Genomic DNA, 15862 nt, shown 5'->3' on the forward strand with positions numbered 1-15862 from the left:
CCAGCAAAATCAGGGTGTTGAAATTGGAAATGGGCTTCAAACGTCGTACACATGTGGGGAATCGAACCCAGGACTTCGGCGTAACTGGCGGACGCTTTAAGCAGTAGCTTACCCGCATGATACAATTAGACCGGAAGACCAGTTCGCCTCCAACAGTAAGACCGTTGGTCGTCTCAGTATGAACTTGGTTGGTTGGTTGGTTTGTTGTTTAACGCGGCACTCAGCAATATTCCAGCTAAATGACGGCGGTCTGTAAATAATCGGACCAGACAATCCAGTAATTGATATCATGAGCATCGATCCACGCAATTGGGATCGATGACATGTATCAACCAAGTCAGCGACAAGCATAGTCGCCCTTTTCGGCAAGCATGGGTTGCTGAAGACCTATTCTACCCTGGAATCTTCACGGGTCAGTAAGAACTTGGAACAATGGATGTTACTTGAGATCATTGATACATCCATCAGGATGACGGCAAAGGAGATTTAGGATGTGCCTTCATGGTTTGTAGCATAAAATTATCAGGTGTTGTTAGAGATGTGTTTAACACTGACACCGATAGTTCCTGACAGTGACTTACAGTTTCAAGGCTTGGGAAATACAGTGTCTTCGCTTCAACCAGACCCAGTCCACATGTTAGATACACTTCCCTTTGGTCTATGATTGTAAGGAATGTTAAACATTGTATGATAACATCGGCGAGAGACCCTGACTAATGGTAGATCAACGTTGTGAGGTTGAACATTGTAACAACAGATTGATGTAAATGTGACGCTTCGAATGTAAGGAATGTTCACATTGTATGATAACATCGGTGAGAGACCCTGACCAATGGTAGATCAACGTTGTGAGGTTGAACATTGTAACAACAGATTGATGTAAATGTGACGCTTCGAATGTAAGGAATGTTCACATTGTATGATAACATCGGTGAGAGACCCTGACCAATGGTAGATCAACGTTGTGAGGTTGAACATTGTAACAACAGATTGATGTAAATGTGACGCTTCGAATATAAGTAGATGAACTGCAAATGAGGTTGTTGGCGGTCACGTGTACGATATAATTATGTGTGAAAATTTAAATGCATTATGGCAAAGGATCTCGTATCAATTGTTCATCGATATTGTTTAATAATTATAATTGAATAGAAAATGGTCAGTTTAATAAACGTACACAATATCCCCTTGTTATTGTGGAAAATTCAGCAAAAAATATGATATGGGTATCTAATAATGCCATGGATACTCTGGTTACGAAATGAATATGGTGTATCTAGTAAATGCACTTTAAGTGATGCGAGTATGTTGCAGGAAGCAGAACACAGATGTGTTGTGGGAGTTGCCTCTTACATTGGCGCATTCAACGCTATCTCTTCCGGCCATTTGTAGCTATGCAAGTGTACACACTATTGCATGGTGATGGATCACTCACTTGACTGCGATATTTCCAAAACTCAATGACAAACAAAAGCTGTCAAGGTGTCGTTGTATATGCCAAGTGTAGATGTATGAAAATAGTGTCCCATACTTCTCTTATTTCTGAAATTGACCGCAAATGTTCTATTCCAGCAATCAAACATTTGTCATTAATAAAAGTCACTTGGCATCACCACAAACCTAATTTTGCCTACTGCAGATTACAGTGTTTGCCTCTCATTCATCAACGCCCAGTACACAACAAACATGGCCATGTCTTTGCTCTTACACTGGCTCGAACATAAAGACCCATGGAAGAGAGTGTCAGCAGTCCGCGATATGCTATTAGATCCTTCACCGAGTTCTAGTTAAGGAAACTAGAGCATCACTGAAAGACTCGACACCAATGTGTCATTGGATGTTCTGGCAAGGGGATATCACCTAGATTAAACCTGAGTGACTGTCCGTAGATCGCATATCTTTAAAATGAGATATTAAACGACCTGTTTGAGTGTGATTTCTGAATCAGCGTTAAGTTGGCGCCAATGGCATTTCAGTTTACCTGAATCAAAGATGAAAAACCGATATACCGAAAAACCGAGTTTTATATGTGGTCATTTGGTGTTCACGAAAAACCTATTTTATAACTGATATTGTACTCCAGTGAATGTTTGAAATGCAATGATTCAGCATTTAGCGACTACAACACTTTGGAAATATATAAATACAGATAAAATGTCTTTTTGTATGAGACAAAAGTACATATACGAACCGATATAGTCGTCCTGTCAAAATGTTCTTCCGTTCAAGAGTGATTGAAGCATTTAACACCACCCCCTAAAAGACTGCCGGCAGTAATTATGATAAATGGTAGATGAGCCTGGCGGTTAAAGATTACTGTTCTCATGACACTGACATAATGTATCGATCTGGAACATGACGCAAATTATATATCCCACCAGGACCTAAAGTAGACGTTGGCATCAGGCCGTCGAGCACACATGTAATCTGGTAGTGATATAATTGCCAATCGCTGAAATTATACGTTGTTTGTTCTGCGTGACTAGTGCAGCACCAATTCTTAATGTTCATCGTTTAAATATGAACACAAATCTGCCATGTGACAAGTACATTCTTACCAACATCAAAATGTATGTGAATCAAATCAATAGCCACACAACATGCACATCCACTTTGGTCCTCGTTATCAACATTTTAACAAACATTTTCAGATGTTAATAGCAGGTGACTTTACCCAATGTACGAAATACCACAGTCACCTTTATCTGCAGATTCTTTGCTCTTTTTGGATATATGGATTTCGTACAGGGATGCGAAAAAAGATTCTTCCGCTTACTAAAAGGCAATTGCCCTAGAAACAAAGTATAAGTGGCTTATTTGGACTCAATATGAAATATTATTATATCTATTTATTGCTGGGATATGTAACTCGGACTTCTAATTTGAACAATATTCTAACAGATTGGTAGTTTACCTCGTGCGATTAGGTACGTTTAAACGTATCGTTACACGTACGTATACAGGCTGGGAGAAATGAACCCCAAATCCTAGTCTGCTAATGTCAATAAACATATGTTATTACAAATAAGTTTATATTTCGCTGTCATTACAGTAAATTATGGCAAATTACTCAGACAATGGTACTTATGGGGTTCCGTGCATGCCATGGAATGGTTATCAGAAAGGTTAACAGACATGTTTATCAAGCTAATTGAATGTCAAAGAAATCATTAAGATGTTACATGTCAATTAGATACAAGGGAACATGAATCAGATGCTTTCAAAACACATCAAGCTATAATTCAATCCAGATATTCCTTTGAGCATTTCAAAATCTATTTAATCTCAGGAGTAGAAATTAAGGCATGTGAAATACCCAAAATGTCTCCATTGTGTCTCCAGGTTCTAGAGACATAAACAGAGTTAGCGGAGTGTGTGAACAATCGAATGCTCTAAAGTATTTATGACAGGACATGTTTTGGTGTTCCTATTGAACCACAGCTTTCAGCAGCGTTTGCAACGACGGCCTTTTCCATTCCATCTCTTGCTATTCCCTTCGTAGGCCAAACCGGAAAATAACAGTAGAAAGCTGGGTTTTTATTGAGACCTTCAGAAAGTCACACTGATGTCCCTAGTTCCCCCTGGTGTCATTTTCAAAATGGCCGCCATTTACAAGATGGCCGCCAGTTGTTTTTGAAAATATTTTTTTTGTAGTTTTACATTCATGATATCATGCAATATATCAAATGAAAGCTCTTTTTATAAGCTTTCACGCAATTCAATATCTGGGAAAATACAAAATGTGAGGTTAGATTCCAATGTAAGCCAGTTGTGGGACTGAGATGTGCCCCAACACCAATAATGAGGCTGTAAGAGTAAGATCCCTCGTCTCTTAACGTCATATATACCCATAGTAGTGAGTTTTATCAAGTTATTTTGGAGAAAAGGTTAAAAATTATGTACCGGAAAAGACGAACGAGTTGAGTGTTCCTGTCCTGGTAAAAGTTGTGAAAACAATCGTCATTCATTTTTTTCCGTTTCAATACCTTCAACCTTTCCAAAAAAGTTGTTTGCTTAAACCCAAGAGCGTGGGTGTGATTTACCATTTCAATCAAAATAACTTGGTGTACGTAAGAGGTAAACGGTTTGAAAACAATGGGGCATATTTACGACTAGTGTTTGTTTAACTTGGAGACATTCGTAGCAGCCAAACAAACCTAGGGTACATGTAAAGCCATGCTGCCAGAAGGGGGATTGGATCAGGTTTGGCACCTGAAACAAACCGTTCCTTTGGTAAATCTACTGTTTAGACAATAATATGAAACTTTAAAATATATTCCCAGTGAAACGTGTATAGGTAATAATGTACTGCTGTTTAGATGATGAAGGGATAGCGCCAGCTGTTGCTGTAACTCACAGCTGCCTCTGACAAATGTGGCTAATCTGTGCATAGAGACAAATGTGCCTGTCTAGTTATATTTACACGTTTACATGTACCTCTAAAATCTGAGTGAGTGAGTGAGTGAGTTGGGTTTTACGCCGCTTTTAACAGTATTCCAGTTATATCACGGCGTCTAAAATCTGAAATTATATTTACACGTTTACATGTACCTCTAAAATCTGAGTGAGTGAGTGAGTGAGTTGGGTTTTACGCCGCTTTTAACAGTATTCCAGTTATATCACGGCGTCTAAAATCTGAAATTATATTTACACGTTTACATGTACCTCTAAAATCTGAGTGAGTGAGTGAGTGAGTTGGGTTTTACGCCGCTTTTAACAGTATTCCAGTTATATCACGGCGTCTAAAATCTGAAATTATGACATCGCACGAAATATACTACTAATATAACTTCTCGTATTGTTATTTCAATACATCGTTGAGGATGATGCACCTTCATCTCTATTCCAAGTTAGAATAGGTCCCGCAGCCTGTACATGTGCTGGTGGTACGAGTTGACCAAATGGTTGTGAGGCTCGGTGACTTGGTTCATAGCGTGTTCTCGTACCCCGATGGCTCGGGTCGTTACTCAAATATCGATAACTGGAGTGATGGAGACACGATTATAGAAAACTTCTGAGTGCGACAATCAAAAAGCAATGCGCATTCGTGTCTCGGAATAGTTCTATCAGCTCTGTATTGTGGGTGAGTGTTATTTTACTCAACATAAAAAAAACAAATCTTTGTCACGGCGACCTGTAAATAATCGAATGCGGTCCCAGCTCACCAGTCCTAGACCCGTGAAGATATGGGGTAGATAGGTCTCAGCAACCCATGCTTGCTGTAAGAGGCGACTATGCTTGTCATAAGAGGGGACTTACGGGACTGGGTGTCCAGGCTCGCTAACGTGGTTGATGCATGTCATCGTATCCCACTTGCGTGGATGGATGCCCATGATGACACATCAGCATTCTAGTTGACAAGCATGGAGTACTTGGGCCAACATTGTATTCTGCACCGGACACCTTTCTTATCTCAAACTACGCATAACTCGACATGCAATCGATGTTCCCGGCTTCCGAGTTAACATGGGGATACATGTCAGAGTTTGCATCCGCTTATGACATTGGTGCTGCGTTCCTTCCAATGCTTGTGTTATGATGTGACGAGCAGGATAGCCTTGCAACATGCCACGGTGAATGCAACGAGCTCCATACATACCACTCTCCCAAGCTCGTATTCTGGACAGATCCCAGGACAAGGCTGATCTGCAGTTGTCGAGCCATGTTTTAGATGGGACTAAATTGGGTGAGGAAATAATGCAACACCGACGGAACTAGGTGCATAGGTGTCTCCCTCCCTGTGTGTCTGTATGTATGGCATCTTGCCTGTCGGCGAATATCATAAGCTAACAGATCGGTTTCCTTGCTTGCCAGTATTTCATATGGACCCCAGGACCCAATATTGACGACGTGATGAACGTCCATCCTCTTCGCCATGCCATCGTGTGGGCAGATCAAGGATTAGGACGGCAAATCTAAGATTCCAAACCCGGTAGCTGATTATGCGCATAGCTGATATCGATGCCTAACCCACTGAGCCACCATTACTCCTGCAGCCCAACCACGGACAACATATGTTATCTGACATAATCGCCGACAACTATGTAGCCAGTTAATTAAGTCCACATTCTCAGGTAATTATCAGTGTGGCACTGTGAATAGTCATTTGTCATATAGATAAAGAGTCTTAAGACGTATGGCCGCAAGGTGTGACTGTAGTGTTCATAGTACGCCGTGATGTTACTGGAATAATGTTCAAAGCGACGTTAGATAATACCCCCTCACTCACTTTCTACTATCACCGTAAACTTACCATCTCATACATGTACACATGTGTTTCGTTCTTATGATATTCAAGGGGCCTACATGAGTATGTATTATTAACCTAAACGTCATTACCATGTTAATTATGCATAAATATTCATTCCAGTATGTAATAAACTAACGAGAAGGCAATAGCAGCAGTTATATCACCACGTAATTAAACAGCGACACACTGTGCATGACAAGCAGTATCGGTTTCAACTCCGTGGGCTAGCAGCTAAAATGACCCAACTTGACCCAACTCTTCAGAGTGAGTGAGTGAGTGTGTTAATATTTAACGTCACATCGGCAATATTTCAGCCATATCGTGACGAGAAGTTATACATTAAATATACATATATTTAGTCTTTATGAAAAAAAATTGTCATCGAAGGACAGTATGATAACTAGAATATCACAGATAAGAATTAAAACTAGTTGCGGAACATTTAAAAGCATTAAGTATTAATGTACATCACATTATAAAAAAGGGCTATAGATCGCCAGCAACTGAAGGTAGATCACCATACTAGGGACCATGGGGACTTAGGGTACTTTAGCTACCTGCATGGACCCCAGCCGGATTTACATCATCCCTTCAGGTGTTGGCGAATATTGGGAAATTTAGCTAAATTAAAAGAACACATACACGATTAAAACTATAGTAGGAATAACATTCTTTGAATATTTTGGACTTACGATACCCTCTCAGGGGGACAATAATTTCCAACTCTTCAGATGTGTAATCTGCCCTCGTGTCCTTTCGACAAAGTATTTCCCAAACTTATTACATATTATTATTTGGGGGATTACACTTTCTAAATAAAGTACAGATTCTCGTACATTTTGGGGTTGAGTCCCGTCCGAGTGAGACACCTTATCGCCAGCACACAAAGTAAACGATCTAACCCACTCAGCCACCGATGCTTCCACAAGAAAGTGTTATCCCAAATACATTTGTTACATTTGACCACTTTCTGAATGGCATTGTGCGTTCATATTTCCCCAACTGTACATCTTATTACAATAACAGTGTTGTCTTTCAGTGAAAACACAGGAGAGTAAGAGCATCCTAATACCCCATGAACTCTCATTTTGTTTATTGTCACAACGTGTTCCCACTGATACTGCTGGTTCACCATAACACGTCATCTCATGCGTTATGCTAATCCTTATCAGAGCACAACATACGTATTTATATTCTTTAATGTAAGACAACAAAGATCAGTTGATGTGGTATGTACTTAACGTGTTTGATATGATAATGGTGCTGTGTGTGGTGCCTGTATGTGTGTATGTTAAATTATCTCGTACACCTTGCATTCACAGGCCACGGTAATCTTGCGGGAGATGATATCGTCTAATGATTGTCCCATGGCTACGAGTCTTGTTAGTGAAGTGCGCGTTCAGTTGTAGCCCTGTTGCAGTACTGCCGCAATCACGGCGTGTCTACCACCGCTCGCTACCAGCTCTGATAGTCGCGCAGGCCGACTACACGGCAGTGCATCGTCACTCCATTCTCGGGATGCGGCGTTCGCAAGAGTCTCAACATAGCGGAGAGCCCAGTACACGGTCTAGGCGACGGGATATTTCCGCGTTCCGAGACGGTCAGGTTTCCGACACAAGTTCCTGATTTTAAGGATTAGTTATCTTTGTCTTCCCTTCAGGAGCTAAGGGGATAATGAAGGCGGGAATATAATCCCACTCATTTGTGCATTCCGGAGTTGTTGAAAAGTTTGTTTCTTCAATATTGTGTTGGTAGCCGCAGCACGTGGGATGTGGCGACATTGTAGATGACGACGGTATTTAATGAGCAGTTGTGTACCACCAAGTGAAGTTAGGGGCTGCAGTCTCCTTGTGTCCTGTATTCCGTGCTGCTTCAGGATAGTCAGCATCATGTTCGGATGAAGTTTCCGAGTTGAAACTTACATTTGTATCACAGTTAGTTGTGAACATTCATAAAGTGTTAAAGTTAGTAAATTCAAATCTTAAGCCAGAGTTTTGAAGTTTGATCCGTCAGTCCTTCACGTGTAACTCCATTGCCCAGAAGCCGACGTGAAGGTATTAATATCAAGTTCATCATTAATCGTTAACTTCTGACCAGTCATGTTCCGCGGCGTCAAAAGCGCATTATAATTCACATAACGTTTGGAGATACAAGGCTGTTGCTGCCTACAAAGCAATTGGCACTGTGGCTGGAGCAGGGTGTGGAACCCTTCTCGCTGACATCCTTGCTTGGGTTACATCCAACAGGTGCTGCATTCTATCACGTGTAAAGTTGGGATCGTGCAGGGAATTAACTACCAAGCGTCAATACTATTTCTAACTCCACAAATGCGGAACTGATTGACTTAACATGTTAACCTAAGTTTACTTGGGCTTGACATATTTTTCAAGTTATCTTCTTACAAAACGCAAAGCTTTATAGGTTTGGACAACCTGCCAAAGATGGATAGTCACAATCAACTGTAGCAACGGGGGTGTGTCTTCTTGTATTATAGACAAACGGCCATACAAGCAGGTTGAAGAAGTTGAAACATCTCTGGGTCTCGATTATGTGTTCTCTTCCTCTTGGTCTTTAGCACCTGAATACCTGTTTGGATGCTGGACAGTGGTCCTGTCCTCTGTGCTCCTACCACCGAAGACGTATTAGAGGATGTCGGACATTAAAATTCAGCTTTCGGATATACGGATGTGATCCCAGTTCATCAAAGGGTTTTCTTGAATTAAAAGTTTTCAAGATGGAGGAAACGACGCCTGTGTTGAACCGCAGTGATTGCAAATACTACGACCCGGAGGAAGGGCCTATTCAGCAGTGTTACAAATCAGATGAACACCTACTGTCAAGTATATATGAATTCATCACTCCACAGCCCCATGAATGGGTATTCACTGTCCTGTACGCCCTGGTGTTTGTGTTTGGAATCACCGGTAATTTCCTAGTGTGTTACGCTGTGTGGCGCAACCATCAATTACGGACCACGACAAACTTTTTCCTTGTGAACCTGGCAGTGGCTGATTTTCTTGTGATGATGTTTTGCCTACCTCCGTCCTATGCACAGACCCTGTTTGAAACGTGGTTCCTAGGACTTGCCATGTGTAAAACAATAGAATACTACCAGGTACGTATCTCTATATTTGATGTGTATCTTACACATTGCATTGCACCGCCTGTCTATAACCCTAACCCTAACCCTAACCCTACCTGGTACGTATCTCTATATTTGATGTGTATCTTACACATTGCATTGCACCGCCTGTCTATAATCCTACTTTCCTGACAATAATGTCCAAGATTCTTCTTGGAATCACTCATTTCGTCTTTCCCTGTCCCTTCTTCTTCCCTTTGCATATGTAATCACAATGATGGATAAACGTGTTATTAAGAGAATAACCTTTACTTGTGGTGAACGGTATTTTGCTGCGTACATTGAAATGGACGTGATTCAGGCACGTACGTGTTTGATCACATTTACAGTTATAATCATCTGCCATTTGAAATCTACTAAATTAGTCATGCTTGACATTATGTATATATATGGAACCATATTTGATAATGGCAATGATACCATGACAATGACTTAAGTTCAGCATCTGTTCGTTATTAATTGCTATCAACAAAGGCGCTATTGTAGTCATTAGCATAACCATTACATGAACAAGCTAATCGTAGGCATGTGTCCTGCTGTGCAATAGCATCTGCTGTTGTCCAATGCTCAGCTACATTTTTTACAACTGAGGAACTGCACATAAAAAAAATCACGAATATAATAGCATTATTACATTTGATACAGAAGATAAATACTCAAAATGTACAGTGTATATTTCACTGACGATATATGACGAGGGGTGTGACATACGTACGTACATGTATCTGATATAGACTAACACCTTTCGTAGGATAGGAGCATTCTACGTGTGTGTTTGTGTGTACTGGTCCGGACTAATATAGTCCGCTTTTATTATCTAGCCCACTGAGACACCATGGCTCAGTTTAACACGAATACCCCACTCGGACACAGTATTCTGACGCCAAATCGACCCTTCCTTGTTTTAGCTCCTTAACGCCGTGTATGGCAAGGGTATTGCTGGGCGCGGCTTTAGGCATCAAACACTTACTTTTCATGAAAATCGTGCAAGTCGTGGGTGTTACCGGTAGAGCAGGACTCGCTTATCTTTTCGCAAACACCTTTTGCAGCTACTCCTCATATAATATGCATCACTATTTTGTCTTCTACTCCCAATGGAATCATTGCTGCAGATAATCGAGACTTATTATCCTCTGGCCTTGACGTTGGGAATGTAGTGTTCACATTAAAAGTTTCCAAACATATGAGTGCGTTTGTCAAATTGCTTAAACATCCATTATATTAGAAACTGTTGTGAAAGGCTAAACCGACTTTAGTTCACGTTGTAAACAGCAAAAAAAAGACAAAGAAAGACGATAAATATATTTTGAAGTGCGTGGGTTCTTGCGTTAAGTTCTTATCAGGGTCTGGGAAGCATCACGCCAAAATCTCTTTAAACTTTTTTTCACATAAACCCGCACAGCTTGCGAACACTATACACGTTTCGACTACCGTTCTTGTGATTACCGGGGTAGAATAGGTCTTCAGCAACCCATGCTTGCTGTAAAAAGCGACTATGCTTGTCGTAAGAGGCGACCAATGGGATCGGGTGGTCAGGCTCGCTGACTTGGTTGATGCATGTCATCGATCCTAATTGCGTGGATCGATGCTCATGATGTCAATCACTGGATTGTCTGGTCCAGACTTGATTATTTACAGACCGCCGCCATATAGCTGGAATATTGCTGAGTGCGGCGTGAAAGAACAAACCAACCAACCAATCTTATGATTAAATATTGGCCACAGTTTAACCACTTCTTTGCGTTATGTTCGTCTTGGTCTTCAAACTATATACGGAATTGGATATCAATACGGAAATACCACACAGAAGACAGGAATAACCTAATGTGAACTTCATGTTATTCTATTTCAAACTTTGTGACATTATAAAGAATAAATAAGTAAGAAGATCGTTATGATAAGTATTCATTTGTACATTATCCGTCCTCCTTCGCATTATATGAAACAATAGAAAACCCCGTTGCAGTTACCATTGTCGTCATGATGTCGGCGTGACGTGCATGAGAATGAGCGTGAGGCTTCAATTGATAAATTGATAATTGATGCTAAATCAACCAGCGTTTTTTAATGGATGTAGCTATAGTAGATAATACTATCTATCACCATCAATTACAATATTTCGATAATGTCATATATAAACAGATAAATATGAAATTCGACAGATATGTATTTTTAAGGTAACCAAGCACGGATACTAAGTGATTGAGTGAGTTAGTTGGGTTTAACGCCGCTTTGAACAGTATTAAAGTTTTATCACGGCGTGTCGGCATAATGTTGGAGGAAAGCCCGCACGGATACTGAGTGAGTGAGTGAGTGAGTGAGTGAGTGAGTTGGGTTTAACGCCGCTTTAACCAGTTTACAGTTATATCACGGCGTCTCATCTCAATGTTGGAGGAAAGCCCGCACGGATACTCAGTGAGTGAGTGAGTGAGTGAGTTGGGTGTAACGCTGCTTTTAACAGTATTCCAGTTATATCACGGCGTCTCATCTTAATGTTGGAGGAAAACCCGCACGGATACTTAGTGAGTGAGTGAGTGAGTTGGGTGTAACGCTGCTTTGAACAGTATTCAAGTTATATCACGGCGTCTCATCTTAATGTTGGAGGAAAGCCCGCACGGATACTCAGTGAGTGAGTGAGTGAGTGAGTTGGGTGTAACGCTGCTTTGAACGGCTTTAGAGTGTTATCACGGCGCGTCATCTTAAGGAGGAGCGCCCGAACGGAAACTCGCTTCGACGTTGAAAGTGTTACACTTGCGGTATGCCTGCACGTTCAAACTGAATATCCACTTACTTATCAAAGTTTGCAGCGTTCTGCTTCCATGAGCGACCGATTTAGCATCTGCAGGCAACAGTTATGCGACTGAGCACCGCGATGTTTCATAATAAGTGTCTTCACTGCACTTGGTGGGACCATATTTGGGGTGATTAGTCCTTCATATTATGATCTTTTTTTCTGTTAGAAGAATTCCGTTAACGACGAACCTGCTCGCGTTCTTGGCATTATGACATCGCCTTCCTGCCGCTGAAGCCGTGGGTCTTGCATTGCAGTGAGCGTGCTGCATCGTTGTACACATTAGGTTGGGTTGGGTGATAATAGCTGTGGATGTAAAGACAAAGGATTGAGGTTATGTTAAAACTGAAACATAGCTTGTGGAGGCGGATGAAATACTTATGATTAGGAGATAAGATACCAGTATACACGATTGATGTTCTAAGGATAACAAATAAAGCATGCATGGACCTCCCCGTTTGGTTTCCGGGTCATAATAAGTTTCAGCTTGCTTGTGGTAGGTTGCTAATGAGAATCTGGTTTAACCAATGTCACCAGGGCTGGTCCTCTCGGCTATGCATCGATTGTGTACAAATCTGCCTGGAGCGTAAAACGATAATCACTTACTCACTATGTGTGATGTGTTAGATTCCGGAGCAATTCATCCTATTTCTTTATATAAGTTCTGATGCTGTTCTATCCGGGCTTTACCTATGCCCATTGTGTATTTCGATGTAAGGTATTGATTTACTCTTCCGGCACAGTATCCGCTGATCAATATAATTCATTATTTCCCTTCCATTTATCCACACACGTAGGCTTCATTGGAATGTGACCCATGGAGATCCGGGGTAGAACAAATTTACTTTATCTTTACTTCAAAATTTCCAATGTGGGTATTAGGGGTTACATGAAGGTATCACCAGTGAAGATCCGAGTTAGAAACGGTCTTCAGGAACCAATGCTTGCCGTAAAAGGCGATTACGCTTGTCGTATGAGGCGACCAACTGGATCGGGTGGTCAGGCTCGCTGACTTGGTTGATGCATGTCGTATCCCAATGGCGTGGATTGTCAATCACTGGATTGTCTGGACCAGGCTCTATTATTTACAAACCGCCGTCGTACAGCTGGAATATTGCTGAGTGCGGCGTTAAACAGCAAACAAACACATCCTTAATTATGGATGGGGGATGCCATGATTGCTCACCTTCATTCATCAAGGAAGTACGTTGTTCTCTCGAGTTATATAATAAACAAAATGTTAAGATTCATTAATAATTTGGGGATTATTGTTATGAAATTTTGTATTCTGCCTTCACGGTTAAAATCATCCCCCAAAATCTTCACGATCCTAACCTATTTTGTGCAGTGTATGATGGTGGTGACATTTTCTAAGTCTACACGTTGGTAAGTATGTCCTTGGTCCTTGGATTGATGCTCATGATGTCAATCACTGGGTTGTCTGGTCCAACCTCGATTATTTACAAACCGCCGTCATATAGCTTGAATATTGCTGAGTGCGGCGTTGAAAACAAATAAACAAGCATACAAATCATTGGAATGTTAAACGTCGAGGTTCCTGGTTAAAATTGGCCCATCAAGCTGAAGTGCCGGGATATTGCACATACAGCTACTACATGTACTCTAAGGGCGTCACACCCAACTCACTCACTAACCCACAATTCTGCTGACATACATGTACATGATCTCTCATGGTGAAACAAGCTTTGATGTATATGTCATAGCGCACAAATGATTTTACCTAATCCTATACGGAGTTTGAATATTAGAGGACTGTGTGCTAACCACTTGAAATAACCACCCTCTGATCCCGATGTGAGTTATCTATCCGGTAGACTAGTTTTCCTGGTCTGGTCGTAGCAATTAGAGTGTCGCTTCTATTCCCTGTCACAAATGTCACCTCTGCGTGAGCATTTCGATTAATCAATATCTATAGCCTGCAGATCAATACCCATTTCTTCTCCTGATGTGTAGAGAAGCAGAAGTCAGATTTATATATTGCTCTCCAAATATTTACAGGACTTAATGTAAACGTACGTATCTATGTATCGATATTTGTATCATACAAATTGATTATCGTCCATCCTGAAGGCTATACGAGGTTATCAAGATGGGACTGTAGCTTACAGTAACGAGCAACGTGGTTGTGTCTATTTTCTAGATCGTGATAATATGGGTGAAGGGGTCTCGCTGAATCAGAAGCAATATGACAATCAGATGAGTGAGTGAGTGAGTTGGGTTTAACGCCGCTGTTAACAGTATTCCAGTTATATCACGGCGTGTCAGAGGAAAGCCCGAAGTGATGCAGGTCTCAGACGTTTACCACTTCGGTGAAACCCACAAGCACGGATATGGTGCTGACAAACCAAGAAACATAATCGGGGCGAACCGGGAGTCGAACCCATAATCATAGCTTTCTGGCCTGCCTAAGGAAGCAACTCTGCACAGCGAATCGCGGCGCCTTAGACGACTGGGCCACCCGTGTTCCCACAATCAGATGAAAAGCGGTGAGTCGTTATAAATAGATATAGGCGACAAAACCGTTTCCATAATCACAAGAAATATTTGATAGAAACAGAGACCATTGTACGATTCCGATTTTTCATAGGCATGTGTTTATAAATCATTTTAAAATAGTGATGATACCTGGTATAGGCCATCATTGCATTCCCATGAAAATGTGCCAAGAATTGCGATAGAATTGGACCGCATTGGTTTGGTGGTAAAGGGTTCGCCCTGAGAGCGGAAGGTCCGGGGTTCGATCCCCGGCCCCGTCATACCAAAAGACGTTAAACGATGGGACTTGTTGTTACCCTGCCTGGCGCCCGGCATTAAGAGGATAAAACAAGACGTTTATTAAAGTCAGTAAGATGTGTCTCAGTGGGGCATTTGTGTTAATGGGTACAATGTGTGAAGCCCATTTCTGGTATCCCCCGCCGGGATAAAAGCGGCGAAAAAACAATACTCACTCACTCACTCACTCCTTTTAAAACTGCGGTATGACATCTCAGTGGGCTAGCACTATGAAAGCGGCATAATCCGGACTAGTACAAGCACTCACTCACTCACTCACGCACGTGCATGCAGGTCGCTATGTTCGTGCAATAACGATGAAAATGAAGAAAGTACAGTTGGAACTAGCATATTCAGGCTGAACAGCTGGAAACCTGCATGTAGCTATTGTTTGACATTACGACTGACTGGAGAGCTCAGGCACTGTGCAATGTAATCCTCAAAAGTCGATGTGTCTGTACAGTTGCTAGATTCTGCGTATTCTGTGTCCTATCAAAACCGTCGTACTTCTATCAAAGAGAATTCCTGTTTTGGTTACTCGCGCTCACGACCGATGGGACAAAGGACACAAAGTTAAATGTATTGTTAGAGATATATACTAATATGTCCGGTCCTGCCAATGACAAACAGTTCGACAACGACTCTTCATTGTCGAGGTAAGCGGTGGTGATGTTACGTCCGCCGCAGACACCACGACGAGTCCTGCAGCTTCTTACGCGCATCGTGGTGATCTGGTCTTCTTGTCTGATGGCTTCGGTTTGTAGGCGGATGTGTTACATAATTTGGTGCAAAACCACGTACATCTATAGCAACGTGTTGGGGTGGTACTTAATGTTAGTTAGCACTGGGGGATTGGGTCCTGCCCGACGGGCTTCTAATTCGATGA

At 41.6% G+C, this 15862-nt stretch overlaps 1 protein-coding gene across 2 annotated transcripts in view; it reads left to right on the plus strand.

The window, feature by feature from the left end:
• The first annotated feature begins 7659 nt into the window (after nucleotides 1-7659).
• Nucleotides 7660-15862, plus strand: part of LOC124153055 (orexin receptor type 2-like) — a 53615-nt gene continuing 45412 nt past the window's right edge. For both annotated transcript variants that reach the window (XM_046526173.2, XM_046526174.2), the window contains exon 1: nucleotides 7660-9365. In XM_046526173.2, the coding sequence (XP_046382129.1) occupies nucleotides 8985-9365 (381 nt within the window). In that variant the 5' untranslated portion in view covers nucleotides 7660-8984. The remainder of the gene's footprint in view (nucleotides 9366-15862) is intronic.

This window comes from Haliotis rufescens, unplaced genomic scaffold, assembly GCF_023055435.1.
Source record: "Haliotis rufescens isolate VD_foot unplaced genomic scaffold, xgHalRufe1.0.p SCAF_2, whole genome shotgun sequence".
NCBI classification, from domain to species: domain Eukaryota; kingdom Metazoa; phylum Mollusca; class Gastropoda; order Lepetellida; family Haliotidae; genus Haliotis; species Haliotis rufescens.